The following is a 27,826-nucleotide window of genomic DNA, read 5'->3' on the forward strand; positions in this document are numbered from 1 at the left end:
ACTCTGTTGCTAGCTCAGCACCTGCTTCAACGAATATTACGGAGCCCACGTGACGAAGAGCTTCTTAATTAGTTATAGCTATTAGCTTACATGTTGGACACCGACACGCGATCAACATTTTGGAACACGCGGTCAATGTTCTGACACGCATCCGACACTATTTTTATTTTTAGGTCTAAATTTTATTTTATTAACTAAAAATTGATGAGATACACTATTCTCACGTGCTATTCACACGTGACAACTAACTGCTTCTACCTGTTTAACTGATTAGCTTACACGTAGTTAGTTTTCTGTTTTGTTATATTTGTGACACGTAGGCTTGTTTCTAACTGACTATAAGTACGTGTCTCTCATTGTAACTTATGCAGTTTTTGCATTCTCAGTAATGAAACAAACACTTTTATTTTCTGTTTGTAAGATGGTATCAGAGCTCTTCACGGAGCTCTGATATTCGCCTTTCGTTTTCTCATTTCAATTCACAAATAGTAGTTTCTTCTTCAAAGGTTCTTCAAGATCTGCAATCGACAATAGCTGGTACGAATGGCGAATTAGAGTTCCGAATTGTTTCATGAACATGCAACTGAAGTTTCAGATGTGAATCGAGCAAGTGAAAATTCTGCTCCTAATCGAGGTAATTCAAAAACCTCTGGTACTGTATTGGATCTTTCAGATCCAGGAAGTCCATATTACTTGCATGCGAACGAAAATCCTTCTTTAGTGTTAGTTTCTTCTCTCATGAATGGAAAAAACTATCACGGTTGGGCAAGAGCCATGAAAATGGCGTTAATCTCCAAAAACAAGTTCTCGTTTGTGAATGGAGTCATAACTACTCCAGATTTGTCAGATCCACACTACGGTGCTTGGGAAAGATGCAATACCATGGTATTGTCATGGTTGCATCGTTCAATTATAGAATCGATCTCTCAATCCATCCTATGGATGGATCAGGCATTAGATGTCTGGAATGACCTGAAAGAGAGGTTTTCTCAGGGTGATATATTCAAGATTTCTGATCTCCAAGATGATATCTACCGATTACATCAAGGAGACAACATTGTATCTGATTACTATACGCAACTAAAGGTGCTATGGGATGAGTTGGAAGCACTACAGCCAACTCCAAGTGTCAGATGTATACGTCCTTGCTGCAATGTGTCTTCAGAAGTGAAGAAGATTAGAGAAAGAGATTATTCCATTCGTTTTCTTAAGGGATTGAGTGATAAGTTTTCACATGTGAGGTCTCAATCATGCTGATAGACCCCTTGCCATCTGTTAATCGTGTATTCTCTCTTATTATGCAACAAGAGAGACAATTACATTTAGAGGGACATCTTTTGACTTATGATAGTCCCAAAATCTTCTATAACACTGCAGATCAGTTCCAAGGACCTTCTCAAATTCAAGGCAGAGGACGTTCTCAAATTCGTGGAAGAGGACGTAGTACAGGAAGAGGTAGATCAAACTCTTTCAGATTATGTACACATTGTGCTAGAACTGGCCATATAATTGAGACATGCTTAGAGAAGCATGGATACTTTCCTGGTTACAAACAAAGGAACTATGCACACAGAACCAATATGGCATCAGTTGGGGATCAAGATCAGGCATCAGAAATTCCTGAAGTGAAGGATACTTTCACAAAGAACCAGTTCCAAACCATAATGGAGATGATACAACAAACAATGCATCAGAATCCTGCAACACAACAGAATTCAAATCATGCTAGCAACCTGGTGCAGTCCAAGGCACACAGTGCAGAAACCAATGATTCCTTATCAGGTAATTGTGATTTTCAGTGGATTTTAGATACTGGAGCTACAGATCATATCCACACTCTCTCGAATTCTTGTCATCTATTCAAAAGATTGAACCCATATCAATTTCCTTGCCCAATGGAAGTCAGGTGTATGCATCCATATCAGGAACAGTTGTGATTTCTGATTTTCTTCAACTAACAAATGTTTTGTTTGTTAAGGAATTCAAGGTGAACTTGATATCAGTAAATCGGTTGATACATGATTCTAACTGTCAAGTGACTTTTCAGCAAAAAACATGTACTATACAGCAAACTCCAACCATGGTGGTGATTGGTTCTGCTAATCTTGAGGGAGGATTATACATACTTAATCACAGGCACTTCAGGAAAAGATTTCCACATGATAGTGTAGAAGAAAACATATGGGATGCTGCTTGCAACACTAGTTCTACTATTACAGAAGATGATGTCTGGCATATGAGGCTAGGACATTGTTCAAAAGCTATACTAAAGGCAATGATACTTAGATTTCCTTTTATTACTTGTAATAAGTTGGATGAGCCATGTGAGGCCTGTCATCTAGCAAAACAAAGAAAGCTTCCTTTTAATCATAGCACTACAGTTTCAAGTGCAGCCTTTGATTTAGTTCATATGGACATATGAGGTCCTTATTCAATGCCTTCTATACATGGTAACAGATATCTTTTGACTATTGTGGATGATCACACATGGTTCACTTGGGGAATCCTTATGAAATCAAAGGGAGAAACCAGAAATCACATTCGAGATTTTGTGACACTTATAGAAAATCAGTTTGGAGTAGTTATAAAATCCCTTCGTAGTGACAATGGGCAGGAGTTTCTTATGGATGATTTCTTTATATATAAAGGAATAATTCACCAAACCACTTGCATTGAGACCCCACAACAAAATGGGATAGTAGAACACAAGCATCAACACATACTCAACATAATAAGAGCCCTTCTTTTTCAAAGTAATGTCCCAAAAGACTTATGGTGTTACTGCATTTCCCATGCCATCCACATAATGAATCGGCTTAGTTCACCAATACTGCAATTCAAATCACCCTATCAGCTACTGTTCAACAAGCCACCTGTTCTTATCCATTTAAGAACCTTTGGATGCCTAACACATGCCACCACAATCACAGCTGGAAGATTGAAATTTGATCCACGGGCTAGAGGGTGTATATATCTTGGACACAAAGTTGGAATAAAAAGGTATATCCTCTATGACCTTATATCTAAACAAATTTTTCTTTCACGAAATGTAGTCTTTTATGAGCATAACTTCCCTTTCTCCAAAATCTATCCAGAAACACATGAACAACCAACTCTCCCTTTTGCCACTGAATCATCTACTCAGTATGACACACCATCAAAACCTACAGAAACATTAGAGACCTTAACTACTCTGCCTTATCAATAAGATATTCCACTTAGTTCCATTGAACCTTGTATTCCCACATCAGTAGGTAACCATATTGATATCAGCTCCAATGACCTTACTAATACCAACCCCAATACCAATTCCAGTATAGACAATCCTAACCCACAGAGGCACTCAACCCGAATCAAAACCAAACGAAATATCTCACTGATTTCCACTGCAACCTCACTGAGACCAATTCCCTTTACCCTATTTCATCTACAGTGTCATATGATAGATGCTCTCATACATATTCTGCCTTCTGTCATAATATTATCACCTTTATTAAGCCACGCACATATAAGCAAGCTGTGCAGTCACCTGAATGGATTACAGCTATGAGTGAAGAGATTGATGCATTGAAGAGAAATCAAACTTGGTCTTTGGTTGATTTACCATCTGGTAAGCATCCTATTGGATCAAAATGGGTGTATAAAATAAAACACAATGCAGATGGCACTATTTCCCGATATAAGGCAAGGTTAGTAGCGAAGGGATATAACCAGATAGAAGGTTTAGACTATTTTGAAACTTTTTCACCCGTTGCCAAACTCATTACCATCAGAGTATTGTTAACAGTTGCAGCAACCAACAATTGGTTTCTTGAACAGCTTGACATTAACAATGCTTTCCTTCATGGAGAGTTACTTGAGGATGTTTATATGTCAGTACCCGAGGGTATCACATCTCCTCATCCAGGCAAAGTATGCAAACTTCATAAGTCACACTATGGATTAAAGCAAGCAAGTAGATTGTGGAATGCCAAACTTACAACTGAATTGATAAATATTGGCTATTCACAATCATCCAGTGATCATGCACTTTTTACCAAAACAACAGCTGATTCTTTTACTGTATTACTTGTTTATGTTGATGACATGATCCTTGCAGGTAATAACATAGATGAAATCAGATTCTCCAAGTCTCACCTAGATAATCTTTTCCACATCAAGGACCTTGGACCTTTGAAGTTTTTCCTTGGATTGGAAGTGGCACGTTCCACAAATGGGATAGTCTTGAACCAAAGAAAGTATGTTTTAGAAATGCTTGAGGAAACAGGTTTGCTTGTAGCAAAGCCTGTATCAACTCCAATTGAGCCTACAGTTCGACTACATCAGAACCAAGGAGAAAAGTGTTCTGATCTTTATTTATATCGTCGAATTGTGGGACGCCTTTTATATCTCACCAACACCAGACCTGATATCTCCTTTGCAGTACAACAACTAAGTCAGTTCGTGGCTTCTCCTATAAAAGCTCATCTTGATGCTTCTTACCGAGTCTTAAAATACCTCAAAGGGTCCCCAGCCAAAGGTATTTTTTTCTCATCACAAAGCAATCTTCAATTATCAGGATTCGCTGATGCAGATTGGGCTACCTGCCCTGATACACGTAAATCCACAACTGGCTTTTGTGTCTTTCTTGGACCTTCCCTCATATCATGGAAATCAAAGAAACAAAGTACTGTTAGTCGATCTTCAGCAGAAGCAGAGTACAGGGCATTGGCTACATTATCGTGTGAAATACAATGGCTCACTTACTTGCTGCGTGATCTACGAGTACCAATCTCTGGTCCAGCAATGATTTATTGTGACAACCGAGCAGCAGTTCATCTAGCTCACAATCCTTCCTTCCATGAACGGAGCAAGCACATAGAGCTTGATTGCCACATTACTCGCGAAAAGATCATCCAAGGTTTAATACATCTACTTCCTATCTCTTCAGCTCAACAACTGGCAGACATGTTTACTAAGGGGCTTCATCCTTCTCCTCTCAAGAATTTCCTGTCCAAGTTGGGTCTTTTAGATATCCATTCCCAACTTGAAGAGGGGTGATGAGATACACTATTCTCACGTGCTATTCACACGTGACAACTAACCGCTTCTACCTGTTTAACTGATTAGCTTACACGTAGTTAGTTTTCTGTTTTGTTATATTTGTGACATGTAGGCTTGTTTCTAACTGACTATAAGTACGTGTCTCTCATTGTAACTTATGCAGTTTTTGCATTCTCAGTAATGAAACAAACACTTTTATTTTCTGTTTGTAAGAAAAATAAAAAAATAATTTATAAGTCAATTTTTTTTCTGTTATGGAATTTAACATAAAAAATTAACAAGGTATGACAAATTACTTTTACTTTAAATTTATGTTATGGAATTTGAATATTTGATTGGTTATATGACTTATTATGGACTCTTATAAGTATTAAATATAAATTATATTATTTATATTAAAAATATTATTTAATATCAAAACGTGTCCTAATGTGTTGAAATATGGCATTTTTTAGAATTAACATGTTGGCGTGTTGTGTCGTGTCTCGTGTCGGTGCAACATAGGCTGTTAGATATTAGTTGCTTCATTTAACATGTATTTTAATCTTATTACAGAAGTATATATATTTGTATAGTGTGGCTGATGTAGATAAGACAATTCATTTTTCTTCATTCATACAGAAATGACATTAACCACTTTCTCCAGCTTTCCTCTTCTCTCTAATATTTTTCATTGGTAATATGGTGTCAAATTTCATTCTTCCTGTAACATCCTAAGGGCTGGCGAGGGCAGGAAGTGATCGCCGGTGCGAAATGGCACAGGCAATAAACGGCTCATGCCAAATCTTGCAGCTTAGGGTACATGAACGAATCAAATCAACACCCGAAAGAGAGGGATTCCAGAGACTGTGCTGGTATGGGAAGTACAATTGGGGATAACTTATAAGAATTAATTGGTACTACCTTTACTAACAAGATGTATCTACTTTTCAATAGACTAGAACAAAAGAACTCCATAGTTAAGCGTGCTTGACTTGGAGCAATTCTGATATGGGTGATCTTCTGGGAAGTTTTCTCAAGAAGTGTGTGAGTGAGGACAAAGCACGCTGAAAAGTCTCGTGTTAGTTTGTGGGGATAGTCATTGGTCCTTGCAAAATGTGGGGCGTTACAAGTGATATCAGAGCAGGGTTTCTATCCCAGTACGGTGTGGTTCGAGAACGAACTAGGTGGAAGCTGATTGGCATTTAACATCCCAATGGCTGGCAAGGGCAAGAAGTGATCGCCGGTGCGAAAGGGCACATACAATGAGCGGTTTAGGCCAAATCTTGCAGTTGTGGGTACATGAATGAATCGAATCAACATCTGAAAGAGAGGGATTCCAGAGACTGTGCTGGTATGGGACAGTACAGTTGAGGATAACTTATAAGAATTAATTGGTACTACCTATACTAACAACATACATCTACTTTCAGTAGAACAGAATGAAAGAACTCTAAAGTTAAGCGTGCTTGACTTGGAGCAATTCTGGGATGGGTGACCTCCTGGGAAGTTTTCTCAGAAACTGTGTGAATAAGGACAAAACACGCTGAAAAGTCTCTTGTTAGTTTGTGGGGACAATCATTGATTCTTGCAAGTTGCCAGGCGTTACATTTCTACTTCTTTCTTGATTGTTTTTTATTCTTACTTTCTCTCTACAATGGCGAATACGATTCCTGAATACCCTAGCGATCTATGACAACCTTTTTTACATCCAAACGAGAATTTTGCTCTCGTTCATGTTACTCCACCATTGGATGGAAAGAACTATCATACCTGGGCGCAACATGACACTATTATCCAAGAATAAACTTGGGTTTATTGATGGCACCATCGTCCCACCAGTTTCCACTTATCCTTTCTTTTCGCCATGACATCGTTGCAATACCATGGTCGTTACATGGATACATAAATCGATCAGCAACTCCATCGAGAAATCCATTCTTTGGATGGATCGAGCTTCAGAGGTTTGGCTTGATCTCAAGAATCATTTTAGTCAATTTGACATTTTTTGCGTTTCTGATATCCAGGAAGACATTTACAAGCTCCAACAAGGTGAGCTGAATATAATTGATTACTTCACCGAATTAAAATCTCTTTGGGATGATTTTGATAATTTACGCCTTTTACCAATGTGTCATTGCGTTGATCCATGCAACTGTGGTCTTCTTGAGCTGATAAGAACACATAGGGATCAAGATCAGACTGTAAGATTCTTGAAGGGATTGAATGAGCAATATGCTCATGTCAGATCTCAGATTATGATGTTAGCAAAGCCTTCTCTTCGGTTGCACAACAAGAGAGGCAATTCCAATCATGTATACAAGGTGAGTCATCCTTGATATCCCATGCTTTCTCTAACACATCAAATGGCAGGAAACCTTTCACCACTGAGAAAGGAAAGCCACATTTTACTGCTGCTAGAGGCAGAAAAATATGCATACATTGTGGTAAGAATAACCACACTATCAAACATGCTATCAATTGCATGGTTTCCCTCCTGGATACAAGACTGGTGCAAGGCCACGAAGTGCTGCAAATCTTGTTCAACAAGAAGTTGAAACAGAAAACTCAGCTACAAAGCTCGATTATGACACGAAGCTTAGGGTTTCTTTATCATAAGATCAGTACCAAAGACTTTTGACTCTTCTACAAACCACTCAACTTCAACTTGAGAATACATAGAATCTATTTCACTCTGCCAACTTAGCCACTACTTCTGCTTTGAATTTAATGGCTTCACCAACTGTCAATGATTCCTTAGGTAAATCTCATATTTGTTGGATCCTTGATGTTAGTTATATTCTTGCTTTTATTTTCTACGAACATTCAACTGATTGAAAGGAATCTCTCTTAATACACAATTGTATAAATCCTTGAGGGAACGATAACTCTTCTTCTTTTTCTTCTTTATTATATTACTTGTTGACTGTATGCTTGCACATGTGGAAATTCTTTCACTTTAGTGTTTAAAATCATACTCTAAAGAATCGCAAACACTAACTCAGCCAAGGGAGAAAAAAGCGAAGGTGGGTGTAAAATTTAAATTTAATCATTTAATCGTACTCAAATGGTTTGGCTTCTTTTATTTCTCATCCTTTCACTTTAGAATAATTAAGGAGAGTTTTATGGTTTTTTAAAAAGGGATAGATTATTCTACCTTTTTTTTTGCATACCTTACCTACTTATCTTTAATACCACTTGATCAGAATCTCAAGAGGAGATAGAAATAGTGAGATTTTGATCCAATAGTATTGAAGATGAGTAGGTAAGGTAGACAATAAAAAAAGATAGATAGAATATCATATCCCTTTTAAAAATATCAGCAAGTAAGACTCTAAATTTACGGGCCAATATAAATTGTTTGCCCATAAGATAATCTAAAAAAAAATATGAATTGCTATAATACAAAGGTAGAAATATAACCTTTTAGAGGAAGGTTATACTTACAACCTATTTTTTTTTACAATCTTTTACAATCATATCTTAATCGTTGATTTTCGTCAATCAACGGTTATTATTTTCACAAATTAAACTCATTAATTAATTATTAATTTGCAATTGCTATATTAACAGGAATTTGTAATCTTTCTCAGTATTTGATTTAACAGAAGGGAAATTGTTTAAGAGCAATGCTTCAAAGTGTAATCTGTTTTAAAATTGTGCGAATTTGTAGTCTGATATTTTACTTATTCCTATTAGTTATGACCAATTTTGATGTCTTGCTTACACTCTTTTGGAACCATGAATCCCAATGGGAACTTCCTATATGAAAATCAATTAGTCTTAACTCCCGCTCTCAATTATTTAGTGCTTTTCCTTTCCTTAGCATGCTCACCAAACTCATGGTTTTTTGTTTTGTTTGGCCCATGGGAAATTATCATAGATCATGTATTGGTTATAGCTCAATCGTTTCAAGCATATAACAAAACATTTAGATAATTTGACAATAGCATCAATAAGAGATAATGACCTAAGCCTATGATTCTTATATACTCGTCTTTACCACACACACAAATAGTGACCAATTATAGATTGAGTTAAGTTCTAGAAAATCAATATTTCAATTAAATTTGGTGGTCAATGATATTATTTCTATGTTTACTAGTATGGTTGGTGGTGTACAATTGATACTAACTATCATGCACACCTTAAATAAATAAATAAATGATTGTCGGCTTGTCCCAAATATATAGCCAACGGATAGTGTAATAAGTCATTAATATGGTATTAGTGGGTCTCTGTCATGCTTAGTTCAAGGGAAAATAATAAAATAAAATCACACCTCAAACTCTATTCAAAGCCACAAGGTTTAACTTAAAAGAATCAGTGTCTAATCAAAATCCATGCCCAAACCTTTCCTACATTATTCTATTAAAATCCTCCTTTTTTTTCTCACCTTTTTATTTTATCTAATTATTAAAGTGAGATACAAATAACATCCAAATCTTCACGGGTCAACTTCTCTTTCTTTCATCTACTCAGTCTGAAGACTACTCTCTTACATTTTGTTTATGGTCTATGTGATCATGTCGATTTTAATAAAATTATACTCCTAGCGATATTGGAAAGGAGGATAAAAGAGATTTTTTGTTTCATTTCAGTTGTTTCATATCAGCAGCTTGGAAGCTGTTGACTTTCTGGATAAATTCTTGGCTTCGAATCCTGATCCCAGGTTCTATTATCACATTCTTGTAACTAACTTGGAAAACCTTATAGGGGGAAACAAAATTATAAGTTAATTGTTGAGATATATAGTCCCACATTGGTTATATCAGCAACTAATGTGGAGTTTATAAGGCCTTGGACACTCTCATCCTTTGAGCTAGCTTTTGGGGTGGTGTATCCCAAGGTTCTTTACATGGTATCAGAGCCTCGCCGCCCCCCACTTTCTCTTGTGGCATTTCTTAGCACAGGTAGGTTGGGCCTGTTGCATTGTCCACTCTTCAAGCCCAATAGGCTCTTGTGTGAGGGGGCGTGTTGAGATATATAGTCCCACATTGGTTATATGAGCAACTAATGTGGAGTTTATAAGGCCTTGGACACTCTCACCCTTTGAGCTAGCTTTTGGGGTGGTGTATCCCAAGGTTCTTTACATTAATTGATATTTATTTTTGTTATGAATGGTACACACTAGACCTTGATGACAATCAATGTTGACTTTCTGCTTCAGTTGACTGTCTTAGTCATAATGGAATCACCTTGTTTATGGAAAATGACTGTTGAAGTACTGCTACCATATGTCAATTCGAACCAAATATTAATTTCTAACTGTGTGCATAACATGAATAGTTTGGCCAAAGGAGATGAATCGCTTGAAAGTGATCGAAAGCATAGCACCCTGAACTTTTCCACCAAAGGAGAGCCTAAAAGTCCAAGAAGAAGAAAATAAATGTGTTCAAGCATAAAATAGAAGAGACCAAATAGTACGACTCTAAAAGCAATTACAGAGAACACCTTCTTAGAGTTCTTGGTATGAAGCCTGAACACAACTACATCATCTGCAAGCCTAAAGACCATGTAGCTAAGCTCGGTTAAAAAAACATTGAATGGGAAAAGTACAAAGTAAGGTTTTCTTTGCTTTGATTTCTCACACGTCTTATCACTTTATTTTACTCTGAAATTTATGAAAATGTGATGCTTATGGTTCAGTTTCAATTTTTTTTTGAATTTTAAGTGATTAAATATGAAACATTGGTTCAACCTGACATTCTTCATAGTCATTGGAAAAATAAGAAGCTGTTCCTAAATCATGTAAATGCTCTTTCATAAACATTGATTAATAGATTGATAATCTAATGATGTAACTTGATTTGGCACCTTGTGAAGAAATGGTAGTGTTGTCTTTGTAAATATGTTTGCAGTGTCTACGACTTGGTCATAGAGCCAAGAACTGCCATAAGGTGCAAGATGGCACCAAGGATTGTCCGCACCCTCTACAAAAAGGTTTGCTTATATATATATATATATATATGTATGTATATAATCACAAGAAAACAACTATCATTAGATCACCCCCTTCTAAATAATCAGAAGATCCAGGGATTCGACTACATTAATTTCTTTATTTGATTTTATTTTTAGGTTCTCCTTTTGAAATTGGTCCCCACTTTGCTCTTTTTTTCTTCTATTTATTCTGGTCCATTCTAGATCACCATGAAGTAAGATTTTATAAAATGATGTTTTATTTTATTTATTTTATTACTTTTACGTTAACTTGATTTTATAATAATTTTGGATGATTTGACTAATGTAACAGAAAGTGTCAGCGGAGATGCCAAGAGGGATGAATGTGAAGATAGGTGAGAATGGTAGCATTAGTACCAGTAATTTTCATTTTAATGAAAAGAGATTCTGCATTATTAATTAATTCAAATTGTTATTTATATCTATCCAACATGCAATTGCATAAACGGGATCATCAGAAGAGATTTACGGGGCAAAAGCAACAATAAATGTGTGGTAGCCATCAATTCAAGCGATGAATGAGTTCAGTCTCTCATAAATTTAGATCTTTTCAGGATCCTTCGACGACTCTGGTCTTAATAGCATTGGAGCTGGATGGCAGGTACTCTTTCTAATTTCAATTCCAACCCTGCTCAGTCCCCTTAAATAATAATAATAATAATAACAATAATAATAACAATAATGATAATAATAATAAGTTGAAGGAAAATAAACTGTCTTTTTAACGAAATTAGAAAGAATATGAAATTACCATTAAAAAATCAGATATAAATTCAATGCCTAAGGTAGATTTTAATGTTACATTGCAATTCTTTTTTATTGTGAACATTCATTTTCATTTGGTTCCTTGAAGAAACCAAACATTCAATGAATTAATTAGATTACATCTTAATACTAGGCTAAACACACTTCATGCTAGGCTCCCTTCTCTAAGAGTAACGCACTTCATGCTAATCATTATTATATTAAAAATATTATGTCATTTCTTCGGGGATCTTTTCGTTTCATTTATATTGGCTAAGGCAATCCACGGCTGAAATGGTTACATCCTATTTGGCAAGTTTAAACAGTAAAATGCATGAGGCAGAAGGAATGCCTAGTAATGTTAATTGTGTTATTATAGAATATTGTCCTAGGGTTGCACTGAACTCTTATCCCATTAAAAATCAGAGAAGGAAGCTTGCTTTTAAAGTGGTTGTTCAAGTGGCTCTTGACTTGCAAGAGGGTCTAATCTCCATGCCTGATCTATGTCATATAAGTTTAATATAATAAACTTTCTTTCTAAGCCTGCGAACTTTTTATTGTTTCCTTTATAGGTTGAGCTATCTCCACGCAAAAAATATTGTACTCGGAGATGCTAAAACAGAAAACATGCTTCTAGACAAGACACAAACCTTGAAAATAGCTGATTTTGGAGTAGCTCGTATTGAGGCTTCCAATCCTCATGACATGACTGGTGAAATTGGAACCCTTGGTTACATGGCTCACGAGGTATACACTTTAATTACTATGAAAATATCTATCTCTTGTGCGTCAATCTTTTGGGCTTTGTTTCGTTCACTCATTAATATATAGTCCTTGCCTCTACTTACATAAGATCTTCAAACTGTTGTCCTATGGTAGTAAGCACTCTTTCTACTTGTTTTTCATACCTTGCTTGTTAAATGTGGCATGCTCTATGGTCTAACTGATTGCGAAAGAACTAGGATAAATATCATGCTCATAAAAATATAGGGAAAATTACCAAAAAAGAATTCTTGGGGAAATATTTCTGATGGGTCTCCAATGAAGGTTTATAAGAGAAAAAAAGGATCGTAATGAAGGGAAGATGGTTCAAGCCCAAATTGAAGGAGGAAACCAGGCCCAAGTTGAAGAAGGAAACACCAACGTGTACAACTGTTGATGGTTTTCTATTTCCCCTTTATTTACAAACGTTCATATGCAATCATGTCTACTGTTGATGCATCATTGTTGGTTGCTTTTTAATGTAATTAGATTCTTTATGGAAATGTAGAAACTAAGGCCAAAATTCGGCGTTGTTGTCCAAGTTCTTTTACTATCTCATTATAATTAGGAGTTTCATGGAGGAAGTTTGAGAAGTATTTGGTTTTATCTGTTCTGATTAAACTAGAGAGTAGAGATCATACAAGATGTGTGCAGTTACATAAATCTTGCTAAAGAAAGCAGCATAATTTATTTTAACCAAAATTAACCTTTTAGTAGAATAAGTTTTGATAAATTTAAAAATCCAACATTTCTAAGTATTAAAGAAAAGGCAAAACAACAAATACATCTAGGTAGACCTTCCTTTTCCACTTAGGCATATACAATTTCCAATGCCGCACTCCCTATGTCTATATCATTTCTTTAATTCCTTGGGTTTGTTTGTTTTCAGCATTTGTCATTCAATTATTTATAGGGCAAAAAGACACAGGCCTACACAATTCAATTCAATTTGAGACTTCAAGGTCCGTTGTAAAAAATCTCACAAAAAAATTAGGTAAATAAGAAGTAACTAAGTATTTGTAGCACATTGAAAATCAAGATAATAGGTTTAATCAGCCAAGATAATGTATGGTAACAGTTTTGATTGCGGTCTACTTGCTTGCATACCAATAGGTGAGACTTTTCAAATATTACTATGTTTTATTCTTGTAAGTAATGAGAATGTTTTACACAAGTGGAAGAAAGACTAATACCATTCTTTTTTGTGTTGTTTTTACCGTTGTGATTTGATAGTAAGTCTTTTAAAAGGTTAGGATGCTTCAAGGGCGATATTCGAAAGGCTGATATAAAAAATAGCGTTGTCATATTTTTAGTAATTTTGTATAGATGACTAATGACAATGACAAACTTTTAATTTTAACTTTATTTGACAATTCCTTTTATAATGTAATAAAAACTTTATTTATATATATGAATTAGAAAATGATGGCATTTGTGAAATTGGTAAAACTTTGTTCCTGGATTTTGAATCATTGCAATTCGTGTGATTTACTTTTTGTACAATTTGTAATAATTTTTTTAAAAACTGATTTCCATTAATTAGCCACGGTTCTATTGTGGCAAAATAAATCTTCTGTTTTGTGATGAAGTAAACAGTTTAGCCACGTCCCAAATGTGCCTAACATAAGAAACCTCGTTGCTAACTAAATGTTAATACACTCATTCCGACCATGGCTAAGTGCAAAAGATGTCGTAGTTATAATAATGCAACGCCCCTTTTTGCCACGGTTTGATAAACAGTGGAAAACTCAATTAGCCACGATTGTTAGCTTCATTTGCTACGTTTTTAACCGTGACTAATCACTGGTTTTTTTGTAGTGTATAACCTTTCTCAACCTTTTATACATTTTTTTGGCTTTAATGTTTTTACAGAGAATGTAGATAAGTTATCTACATTCGCTTCCAAAACACCATTATTTTGGGTTGAAAAATTAAAAAATTATAATGAAAAAGACTATTATAACCCTGAAATAAATTATAATTACAAAAATACTTTGATTTCAACCTCAAAACGACGTCGTTTTGACTCAGTATAGATAAATTATCTAAATTAACGGTAAAAAAAGTGAAACTTTATTTTTAAGGAGAGAATAGTTGTATTACTATTTTTAAATTTGACAAAAATTCACAATAGATGGCCTCTAAGTTGGGCCTTAGATGTTCCTTAGGTGTTCCTAATAAAGCCCAAGAGGGAGATGAATATAGAAAACGGGCCATTATAATAAATTCACATAGATAGAAATAGAGCCCGCTATTCTCTTTGCCTAGGGGTGTAAATGGGCTCGGCTGGCCCAGCCCAGCCTATGACCCGACCTACATTGAGCCCAGCCCAGGCCCGGCTTTTCAGTAAAGTAGAGTAGGCTTAGACTTATAAAAAAACTTTTTTAATAAATAGGCCATAGGTCAATTTTATCAAGCCCGGCCTACAGCCTTGTAGGCTGGCCTATTTAATTTATTAAAATAAAATAATAAAATAATATTTATTTTATGTGGCAAAGACACAAAGTACCAAATACCAATATCTCTAACTTTTTGTGCTATTTTATTTTATGAAAGGAAAACTTGTCTAATGTCTCCAAATTTTACATGCTGTTGCAACTTAATACCATGGAGCAATGGGTACCTTGCTGGATTATGATGTTACTGATGAAGATCTTTCAATAATACTTTTCTTTCCCTTGTCTTGACGGTGGTTTAAAGATTTTTAGATGAATGACATTCTCTTGTAGACTTTATTTCAGAATCCAGTAATTGTATTTTTCTTATTTTTCCCATTTCTTTGACTCTATTCCTCTATGATATACATTCTAGAGCTGAGGTATTATGTTGACTCTTTCTTGTTTGTCATTTTTTTCTTATGAGAAGTATTAGTGCATGCATGAATGAAACTTTCTTTGCTCTATACAATTATTTTTTTTTGCTTAGTATATATAGTGGGGGGCTTACAAGGCCTGTAGGCCATGTCAGACTTTCTTATTTTTGAAAATGGGCCGGGCTTGGCCTACAAATAAAGCCTTTAATAGGCCAGTAGGCCAGATAGGCTGAATTTTTTTTGACGTAGGCTTGAGCCAGGATGGCCAAAGCCCAGCCCAGCCCATTTCTACCCTTATCTTTGCCTCCAACTTTCTTACTTTTTGTTGTTGTAGGAAACGGTCCAACTTTCTTATTTTGAGATGCTACATTTCTGACATTTTAAAACACGGCAAAATTCACAACTTTGACGAGGAGAAGACCACGGTCAATAAAATCTTTAGATGAACTCTTGTCGGGAGAAAGTACGTGATCTTCTCATTTTGTTTGAGGTCTTCCTAGTCCGACGTATGGGCAACAAATTTTTTTTAAATTAACGTATGGGCAACGATGATTTATATTTTTATTAGTTTTTGACTTTTAGAATTATTAGTTTCGAAACTCTCAAGTGTCAAATTAAAAACGATGATTTATATTTTTATCAAGAAGCCTTTTTATCGGTTGGTAAGTAGTTTATTAACCTTTGGGATGAAAAAAAAAAAAATGGGAGAGCCCCACTTATATGCGGAATGCGATTAAATCGAATTAACTGGGTCATTAATGAACTGATTGAGAAATTAAAAAATAAATAATAACGTGTATATATATATATATGGACTAAGAAACAGCCATGCATGTACGTAGCAGCAAGATCACTAAACTAAATTAACATAAAACTGTTTATAGTAATCCCAGATTTGAGTGTTTTATTCACGTACGTACGCTTCCTCTTAATTTCCAGCTTAAGACCTCACTGTAATTACTAAAGATTTAAACTGATAAACGTAGCTAAACCATGTATGCAGCTCGTGAATATTTAATGGAACTATCAAATAATATTGATGGTCAACAAAGTGAGCATACCCATCCTTAATTTTTGTACTAACATTAGAGAAACAAATTAACCAGCCAAACGAAAAAAAACGTAAAACAGCACACATCAAGCTAGCTTTATGCTATATATATATATATATATATATATATATATATATATATATATATATATATATATGGGTTTTGTATCTATAATTTAACATGACCACAACAACTTTCCTACACACACAACATTTTGTGGGACCCACAATTTTTGAAACCAAAAAAAAAAAAAAAAAAAAAAAACTCTAGCACGCAAAACGAATCTCTATAACATAACACAATCACTTTTACTACAACATAACTCTTATTAAACCCTATATATATATATATATATATATATATATATACTTGTCCTTATTAATTATAACCCTAAACCCTTATTAGATCAGGTCAGGCCATGGACCAAGTAACACTCTCTTCGCCAGAATTCAACCCTAGCGCATCCCACACGGCTTGGGACCCATCCACGATGTTGTTCCGGCACGGTCCCTGATAGGCGTGCTCCGAGTCACACCCATTCAGTGAGTCACACTCGTCCACCACCATCGCCTCCACACTCTTCCCGCTCGTAGCCGAGGTGATCGTAATCATTTGGCCACACCTTGATCCTTTGTTGTACCACCCAGTGGATAGCGCCACCACTTTCTCGGAGTTGCTATGGAACTTCTCGTCGCACTCAGAGGGAGCCCCTCCGTCACCACCTTCGCTGAAATCGTTGAGAGTGAGGATTGCTTGCGTGGAGGACAAAACTTGCGGGGAGCAAGTGAATTGAGAGAAGGATTTTCCGTCGTCGCAGTTCAGAGTGCCAGAGGACTTGCAGTCTCCGCCACTCGCTGACGGCATGTCGCCGCCGCTGCAGATTTGGGTGCCAACATCGGGGTCGTCGTTGCAATTGCCGTTGATACAAATGAGTTGGCCATCGCAATCGTTAGAAGTGCTGCATGCTCCATTGCATGAGGAGAGTGCGTTTGTGAGGAAAGGAAGGTTTATGACATTGAAAAGGAAAATGGAAGCGGATAGAAACACAAGACGACTTGTCGTGTGAGCAGCCATTGAGATATTATGATCCTAAGTAGCACATAACAATCGAACTATTGACCGTTTAAATAAGAATGCACCAATATGTAGGGCCTTTCACTTGTGATTAAACAAATTGTCTTTAACATGGATGGAATGAAGGGGGACGACTTGAGGTCAACCCCAATGTCGTGAGTCGTGACTTCGGCAATCACCAAGAAAATCCTAACTAGAATCCAAATACCAAATGCACCAATTAGTTTGTGGCTCCCATAGTCCCACTGAGGTGAACCGTTCATACTTTGGATTCTATTATGATTCCAATATCACTTCTATAGTTCTATGCCCCGAATTGCACGCCTCATATTCAACTAGAGTATATTATACTCCCATAGTCCCACTGCGGTGAACCGTTCATACTTTGGATTCTATTATGATTCCAATATCACTTCTATAGTTATATGCCCCGAATTGCACGCCTCATATTCAACTAGAGTATATTATACGCTGCTATTATATATATATATATAAGGGTAAACATTTCTGCAGCCACTTTAGATAAGCTTATCTACAACTATTTCTTATAACTATATTCTTTCGGGAGAACATAGTTATAACATTAAAAGTTGCTTTTTATTCTCTCTCATCATTTACTTTTCAGAACATGTCTGCTGACGTAAAGAGAGAGAGAAAAAAAAAGCAACTTTAATGTTGTAAATATGTTCTCTCGGGAGAACATAGTTATAAATGGGTAGTTGTAGATAAGTTTATCTAAAGTGGCTGTAGAAATACTTTTTCCATATATATATATAGAGGTAGGATCCTTTGACACCAGTGTCAAATTTCAAATTTGACACTTCATCTGAGAGCCATTAGATCAAAAAAGATCAACGACTCTGATTTGTAAGCATGTGACACCATTGATCTTTTTTGATCTGATGGCTCTCAGATGAAGTGTCAAATTTGAAAATTTGACACTGGTGTCAAAGGATCCTACCTCATATATATATATATATATATGGGTTCGCTTTTTCTGTAATTACTGCATATAAGTTATCTGCAGTAAGCCCAATACGACGTCGTTTTGGGCGGAAATCATGGTATTTTTGTAATTTTAATTTATTTCAGGGTTATAATAGTATTTATATTTATAATTTTTTAAGATTTCAATACCAAAACGACGTCGTTTTGAGAATAAATACAGATAACTTATATGCATTAACTGCAGAAATATTTTTTCCTATATATATATATATATATATATATATATATATATATATATACATGTGCCTTTTATTTATTTATTTTTTAACACATGATGAGACCCACCATGTATTGGGTCAATGACATGAGAGGAATATCTCTTATAACATGAGATTAGATGCTCCCTATATATATAAATTTCTTGGTGATTATATATAAATTTATAATTTATATTAAAAAATTATAAACATACTCAAATAGTTAAAAAATAATAATATAAATTCTAAATATTTGAATATAAAAAAAATTTATACATTATTGTCCAATAAATGATCAAACAAACATATAATATTTACGATATTTGTGTTTTAGGTTCATTAAACGACATCTTTGGCTATAAATCAAATCAAATTTCTCTGCATAGTACATAACTGTGATAATATTAGTATCGTAGGTACATAACTTATGTAAGTCAATAAGTAACAGATCACTGAAAAATGTAAATTATGAATTTTTTTTTGAATTTTTTTTTTGGAAATATTTTTTAAACAAGTTGTCTTTAACATGGATGGAATGAAGGGGAGGGCAATCAATGGTTGAGATATGGAGTAAGACTTGTAAGTCTTACTCTAGAGTCAAAAGATTCATCCCCTATATATATATATACACACACACACGTGCCTTTTATTTATTTAGTTTTTAACACATGATGAGACCCATCATGTATTGGGTCTATGACATGAGAGGAATATCTCCTATAACATGAGATTAGATGCTCCCTATATATATAAATTTCTTGGTGATTATATATAAATTTATAATTTATATTAAAAAATTATAAACATACTCAAATAGCTAAAAAATTAATATAAATTCTAAATATTTGAATATAAAAAATAATAAATTATACATTATTGTCCAATAAAGGATCAAACAAACATATAATATTTACGATATTTGTGTTTTAGGTTCATTAAACGACATCTTTGGCTATAAATCAAATCAAAATTCTCTGCATAGTACATAACTGAGATAATATTAGTATCGTAGGTACATAACTTATGTAAGTCAATAAGTAACAAATCACTAAAAAATGTCAATTATGAATTTTTTTTTTGAATTTTTTTTTGGAAATATTAAAAAAAAAAAACCTGTGCCAGGTCACTAGTTTTCACCAAAATCGGCCGGGTTGACCGGGTCTGGTACTTGGCCGATTCAATGTGATAACCGGATCAGCCGGTCAGATAGCTGGTTCACCGGGTTCTGGGTTGACTTAACCGATTCGATCCGATTTTTACAACATTGGTACGTATATGCAAATGGCAATAGAAGAGGTTTTTTATTTGACGCGATTCAAGTTTTAGCTTTAGTTCTTCACATCAAAACATGCACATTATATTACTTTTTTGAAACGTATTTTACGTGCATGGTGGAATTAACTTTTTTTTATATCTTATGAATGCTTATAATGTACATGTTCCTATATCCAAAAGTTGAAAGGGGATTGGATCAAGTGGCACAAATTTGATTTTGCTTAAGTGTAAGGTCTTCGGTTCAAGTTCTCGTGCGTGAGAGCTAGTCCGATCATGATATAAATGTTTCCGTCTCGAACATGAATATTACATGAATATTGTCTTCGCTCAAGGATACTGGTGGTTTATAAAAAGAAGAATAAATTTGATCCTTTATAAAAAGAAGAATAAATTTGATCCAAAGTTTAGCAATTCAACAATTCCCTCGTAGAGTTATTCCCCCCCCCCCCCCCCCCCTCCCTGTTTTCTTTCCCATTACTTCAATTAAATATTTATTACATAGAAACAAAAAAATCTCTCGTAAGTAGTAATAACTTTCCCTTAGGTGATGATTTTTGTGCTGAATTTTTCGCTTTTTTTTTTAGTTTAATTTTTCGCTTTTAATTAAATGGCGATATAATCTTTCCTTCATTATAATATTTATAATTATTTAATCAACAAATTCATTTTCCTATGTTTTTCAATCAAAGCAGACCGCTTCAGTATGATATACAAAATTATTAATGTAACATTCCCTTGCAGTCTAAACTCTTAGTAAATTGGTTTTTTTATATGATTATATCTATCAAAGCTACACTTTTAACAGTTTTGATTTTTAGATTGAATTAACATTTTTCAGCATCACTTCGTGTATTTGCAAAACTCGTTTGGGATGCGGGATGGCCCATGGCCTCGAGCAGATTTTGAAAATCAATATCAACACGTACGTAAACTCCTGTGCATATCGCTAGCTATCAAACGTTTTTGTCCTTTGATGGTTGCTAATTAATTGCACAAGCTAGGTACTTGCTTCAGTTCAAGTTGGCTTTCTTCATTTTACTCCTCCGAGTCCTTTCCTCTCGCCATGATTTCGACACATTCATATCTGTTTTTGTTTTTGTTTTCTTATTCAGATGTGAATTATAACGTAGCGAATTTTTGTATTAACTTAACCTTTATAAATCGAATAAATTGTGTTAACCATATACTGATATATTATTAGTTTATATTAAAAAATTATATGAATATAGAGTAAATACTTTGCTCTTAATATTATGAATTGTCAATTTATCTTGTGCAAGTCTATGTAGTACCGATACTGACACGGGACACATGACACTCCGACACGACACTCCGACACGTTAATTCTAGAAAATGTTAGATTTCGACACGTTATGACACGTTTTGATATTAAATAATATTTTTAATTTATGTAGTGTATATTATATTTAATATTCAATAATTTAACAAAAAAATGAAACTAAACTTATAATATTCATCAATTTTGCAAAGAAACATAAGATATCTCAAATATTTATATTAAACTCAATAAAATAGTAATTGTAATCCAACGAATCCAATAGTTGAAACTAAAAACTCAACACAATGAAACCTTTGAACCTTTTTTTGAATTTCTATAACGCGTGTTGAAGTGTCGGGGAGTGTCCGAGTGTTGGAGAGTGTCGGACACGACACATCAGGATTTTTGAAGTGTCGGTGCTTCATAGGTGCAAGTTATGTCTACATAAGCATTTCTCGTAGTGAACTTTTAGTAACTGTTCTGTTTTGGAGACAGAGATGTTCAGCCCAATAGACTGGTATGTTGATCTTGGATCTAGTTCTAGTGCCCTTTTCAAGGTATTTATGAAGAAGATACCCTTGGGTCAAGCAGATCACTGTGCACAACGAACTAATAACGACTTTTGCCAATGGGGTGTGTCTTTAAGGTTTACCTTTTAATTATAGAAGTTACCTGTGGTTAATATGATGTATACTATCCATAATTATACTTGATTTAAATATTGGATTGTTCCTTATTGATCCTGTCATTCAATGAGCCCCTTATACGGGCACTAACCAACTACGTAGCATCGATACTGACACGGGACACGTGACACGATACGACACGACACTCTGACACGTTAATTCTAAAAATTGTTAGATTTCGACACGTTAGGACACGTTTTGATATTAAATAATATTTTTAATTTATGTAGTATATATTATATTTAATATTCAACAATTTAACAAAAAAATGAATCTAAACTTATAATATTCATAAATTTTGCAAAGAAACATAAGATATCCTCAATATTTATATTAAACTCAATAAAATGGTAATTGTAATCCAACAAATCTAATAAAAACTCAACGCAACGTAACCTTTGAACCTTTTTTGAATTTCTATAACGCGTGTTGCAGTATCGGGGAGTGTCGGAGTGTCCGAGAGTGTCGGACACGACACGTCAAAATTTTTGAAGTGTCGGTGCTTCATAGCTAACCAATATTAATTGAGGTAGCCTAACAAGCCGATTAGTGGATCATGGTTTAAAAATTGTCATTCTTCAGTTACTGTACTCCACTCCCACCCAATAATGCTTTAGCAATAGCTTGGACTAATTGAAACGGCCCATATGAAGGTCAATGGGCCTAGCCCATAAGCATTCGTTTCGAGAACGGGTTTATTTGGATCAAGTGCCGTGCTTTTTATTTTAGGCGAATCAGTTCTCATATTGCACAGACATTCACATTATGGGTCTCATCATCCTTTTAAAAAAAATTAATGTAAGGATAATAGGAGATGATTTTCTCCGGCAAGATCAGAAAATCATCTCCCTTTATTTTAAGTAAAAAAACTAGATTATTTTATTTTAAAAAATTCCTTTTATTTAAATGTGTTCGGATGAGATTTTTAAAAAAATCACTACGTAACCATTGTAAATGTGCTATCAAACTTGTTAGTTTTTCAAAAATTAAATGTAAGAATATTTTTAAGAAAAAAGAAAAAAGATACTATGTATCGCCCGCTCAACTAAGTACTCATTGTAAATGTGCTAGCAAACTTCACATTTTTTTGGGAGTAAAGAATTTGCTGCATTATGCATTTATTTTGCTTGTGAGTTTTTTAATTTACACATTTTTTTTTCTTGTGTGTATATATAACAGATATTATATGCTGAAAATTTGTTAGTACTTCTATGGAAGATTTAATGCATTCTTTCTGATTAATATCATATTAAACCCATTTATTTTGATTTTAAGTAGAGAAATAAGTACACAAATGGTCAACAATATTGTCTTTTTATCATTTTTTACTTAATAATAATTATGGATATTATTTTTATGCTTTTTAAAAATGTCAGCATCTAAGAAAAATAATTAATTTCTTAAAACAAAAAATTAATTAATTTCGGTACATTTAAGGGCTAATATAGAATGTCGCTCTTAATATAATCCAAAAAAAAAAAAAAATTCTCAATTGCTACAATATATGGGCATGAATATCACCTTTTATACCATGTTTTTTTAAGAGTGAATACCTATGTTGCATTTTTTAAATCTGACATAAATTCACAACTTTGACTGGGAGGAGCAGATAGACAATAAGCGCTTTAGAATAATATTTCTTTTTTGGAAACAAGCGGAAATAAACAATAAAATAGCAAGAGTAATATTTCAACCACATCTCAACCTTGCACATTATCTTGCATTTATGTTTCGACAAAATTAAAATATAACTATGAAAATATTAATAAACCTAATTATAATTAAATGTTAAAAACTATTCACCCGTAAAAAGTATGTAAAAAAAATGTGTGTAACTAGCATTATTTTAAGTTTTATGTGCATAAATATAGGAAACAGGTTTATCCTTTTAAAATATATAACTTTGTGTCATTTTATCCCCACTCCTCCCCCACCATTTCCTCTCATCCTCTCCCTCACTCCCTCTCTCTCTAAGTTCTGTCTCTCTCTACAAGGTTAGTGTTTTTTTTATTGCTTTTGTAATATGTTTGTTTCATTAATTATGTTTTTATAAATGTGTTATATTATTTTATATTTATACTTGAAACAATAGATTAGTAAATATGTTATATTATTTAGTGTTTAGGCTTGTAACTTTAGGTTAGTAAATATGTTATAGTATTTAGTGTTGATACTTGAAACTTTATGTTAGTGAATGTGGTATATTATTTAATGCTGATATTTCCAATCTTAGGCTAGTAAATGTGATAATTTCAAATCATGCATAAATGATTAGTTATAATTTATTTAATTTATTATTTAAGCTTTAATACATGTGTAATGTTATTTAATTTTGGTTTTTGATACCTTAGGCTAGTAAAATGTGTTAATTAATTCCACGCTATAATGCTTAGGCTAATATAAATAATTATTTATTTATGCTGTAATATTTTGTGAATATTATTTAATGTTGGTATTTGAAACGTTAGGTTAATAAATGTGTGAATTTATTTTACGCATGAATGAATGATTAGGTCTACATAATTAAATTTTTAATTAATTTATAAATTTAGATTTAGGGTTTAGGGTTTTAAAACCTTAGGCTAGTAAAATGTGTTAATATTATTTAATGTTGGTATTTGAGCCATTAAGTTAATAAATGTGTTAATTTATTTTACGCATAAATGAATGGTTAGGTCTACATAATTAATTTTTTTAATTAATTTATAAACGTTAATAATTTAGAAATATTGTTTAATTCTTAAATTTTTGAAACCTTAGGTTGGAAATTATGTGAATCTATTAACGCATAAAATCGTAGGTTTAATTAATTTAATTTATTATTTATGCTTTAATACTTATTTCATTGTTAGTTACTGTTGATCTTAGACACGATAGGTTAGCAATAATTTTTAATTTAGTTAAAGCAGAAACTTAAATGGAGAAAAACCTATTGAATTGTGTTTTTATTAATTTAATTTATTTAGCTAAATATTTATGAATTCTTTGTTGATGAATATTAATTTAATTGTTTTGTATTAATTTATTTAGATATGGAGCATGATGAGGCACCTCGTCCTGGGTCTCCACGCTGCGTGATTGACCCTGGGCCTTCAGACAAGACTCTCCTAACTTTACAGGAGAAACATATATCCACATGTGGAACACCTGTGAGGATCCGAATGTCCCAGATCGTGTGATTAATGTGCGACATACTGCGACACATGATCACCGTGACATTCCTGAAGAGATTGAGCCATGGCTGAGGCAGGCTGACTTCTACCATATTGCACGCCTGCGCAACCATGAGGTTAGTAATTTTTTATTGTATCACTATATCCTGACTTTGGAATATGGCATTGTGATAATAATATTTTTATTGATGATTGACCACATATTTTTTATGATTTCAGATAGACCATGCGCTTGTGTCTGCGCTTGTCGAGCGAAGGCGCCCAGAGACACGGACATTTCATATGAGGATGGGCGAGGTCACAATTACCCTGGAGGATGTGCATCATCTACTAGGATTGCCCACTGATGGTGAGGTTGTGTCCGAGCGCCACGAACGACATCCATTTACGCGGTCAATGACTACTTAGGCGTTAATCCACAGGCTGGTAGGGATTTGTCTGGAGGTTTGTTGGGTCTCCACTTCCTACGGCAGAAGTTTCGGGATTATGTAGGCCACGCAAACACTAAGGTTGACCGTATGAGATATACTTGCGCACTAATTTTGTGCATACTCGGGGGGACACTGTTTGTGGACACTGCTTGCAGCTTCGTTCCTGTGAGATATTTAACATATTTGGATAATTTCCAGCGGTGTGGAACCTATAGTTGGGGCTCTGCAGTTCTCGCCGTCTTATATAAGGAATTGAGCAAAGTGACTGACATGAGACGTTCTGAAATGGGTGGTTGTGCACTCTTATTGCAATTATGGGCGTGGACCAGATTCCCACCTATCTCTTCTGGAGTACCCGAAGTCACTGATGAGCATGCTGCTTATGGACTCAAGTAATTGCAATGTTGTTTATGTAAATTATTCAAATTGCAGGCTGTTAATATTTTTGCGGTTATTGTATGGTAATACATGTGGACTATTTGTTGCAGGTTTAACAGTTATGATGTGCGGCAGACTGTGTGTACACACATTCGCAGGTACCGGCATCGTCTGGACGTTATGCGCAGACGTGAGTTTTGTTGGAGACCGTACCTGGGTTTCGAAGGTAATCCACCACCTTCTGACACCGCCCGCAGATGGATCTCTGTCTGTCCATTTATTTGTTACCAGGTCGTTGTCTATTAGCAGCCCGATCGAGTTCTACGGCAGTTTGGATTTCAGCAGCCTGTTCCACATGCTCCGATAAGTTGTCTTGACCTGTTGACGATTAGCATTACTGGTAAGACAGACGTAGATTGGAGGGAGAGACATGGATTCTTTATCGCTCAGTGGAAGGATAGGGATTCTCTGGTACTATAGGAGCTTTTGCCTCTTGCGCATAATGATCAGGGCCACCTATCTGTTAACAGTGAGTATATGGGGTGGTTTTATAGAGTGACCCGTCGATGGATGACCCGCAGGGCTGCGATTGCGACGCACGTGGTATGTTGTAATACTATTGACTGCTGTGGTTTTATAATCTTGTTTCACAGTCACTAACAAGTTAATTCATGTATGTACTACAGGCTGATCGCGCGGAGACGGTGGTCCATATGGCTTTGCTAGAGGGTCGGGTATCGTTCTCTATAGATCAGATTTATCACGAGTCACTCAGGGTAGTTGTCGCGTGTGACGATATGACCAGATTGACAGATCCTGGCGAGCCCGCGGCCCCACCGGTGGTACGTAATACACATGACCCTCCGCCTGTCCAGCGTCATACTCGACGTTCGCGTATCGAGGGTTTGCCGCTTCACCATTCCATACCTCATGTTGCTGATACGCCTGTTGTAATCCCTCCCATGCCCCCCCGTCCCGTCGGGATGTATTATTCCCCTGGTTTTCCAGCAGGTTCTTCTCAGTAGTATTGGTGGCCCCCGCAGTTTTCCGATGCACAACCTGGGTTTCATCCAGCACAGTATCCACCCTGGCAGACTGCGCCACCTATGGTCAGTATGGGTTTCCATCTCAGCCGTTTCCCATGTATGCAGGTGGTAGCAGTTCACAGCCTACGCATGACTTAGACTCATTCATAGAGTACTATAGGCCAACTGCTGATCCACAGGATCCATCAGTTGCACATGCTCAGCCAGATGATTATGACCCGGCGATTGCCACTCCCACTGCGTACTCGACGAGTTTCTTGCAGTCACCACATTCATAGCCATTCGGGGATTTTTCTGCTCAGGATTTGGCCAAGGCTATGCGGGAGGCGACTGATGGCGATTATCCTGGCCATGCGCAGGACGTACCTATTGCCGGTGCTGATGTAGTTCCTGATGTTGATGGTGCTGAAGCTCAGGGGATTAGGAGAAACCTCGTTCGACAGGCCAGGTTTACTTGCATGCTGTCACCATTTGACCATGATCAGGCTAAATGCGTGGGGTATCATGCTCGACAGCATTGATGTGTTATTTTGTTTTGTCTGTCTGTGTTTAGGTTGACTTTGCTTCAAACCTATGGACTGTGGACTCTTATCTACGTATATTTTTCACTTCTGTTGGAGACTATATGTTTTGCGCGACTTATGTAGTTGTTGTAGTTGCTATGATTATTGTTGTTTACTTTGGTAATATTATGGGCACATATGATGTTTTCTTTATAATTATGGTTATGTTCCTGCCGGCAAGACTGATTGAAATATTAAAATGTAAATGGCGGTACTAAATATTATAACAAAGCCCACATGTCAGTGTACATACATCACTACTTTTGCGAATAACTGAATACATATGTTACTTATTCATATAATAAATATTTAAGACTCATTCACTGCTGTGGTTGCTGGCGCGAAGGACAATTTCGTTTA

The 27,826-nt window shown here is 35.1% G+C and overlaps 1 protein-coding gene across 1 annotated transcript; it reads right to left on the reverse strand.

The window, feature by feature from the left end:
• Nucleotides 1-16,515: 16,515 nt before the first annotated feature.
• Nucleotides 16,516-17,487, reverse strand: LOC133318675 (ripening-related protein grip22-like). The gene has a single exon (XM_061520731.1). It carries the CDS (start codon nt 17,428-17,430, stop codon nt 16,768-16,770), a length of 663 nt encoding a protein of 220 aa, XP_061376715.1. The 5' UTR covers nt 17,431-17,487; the 3' UTR covers nt 16,516-16,767.
• Nucleotides 17,488-27,826: the final 10,339 nt, after the last annotated feature.

Source organism: Gastrolobium bilobum, unplaced genomic scaffold, assembly GCF_033153095.1.
Source record: "Gastrolobium bilobum isolate Gb01-03AN ecotype WA unplaced genomic scaffold, APGP_CSIRO_Gbil_v1 utg1425, whole genome shotgun sequence".
NCBI lineage: Eukaryota > Viridiplantae > Streptophyta > Magnoliopsida > Fabales > Fabaceae > Gastrolobium > Gastrolobium bilobum.

Bases quoted from the DNA above. Each gene is read 5' to 3' on its own strand.
- LOC133318675 (XM_061520731.1), bottom strand. From the start codon at position 17,430: ATGGCTGCTCACACGACAAGTCGTCTTGTGTTTCTATCCGCTTCCATT.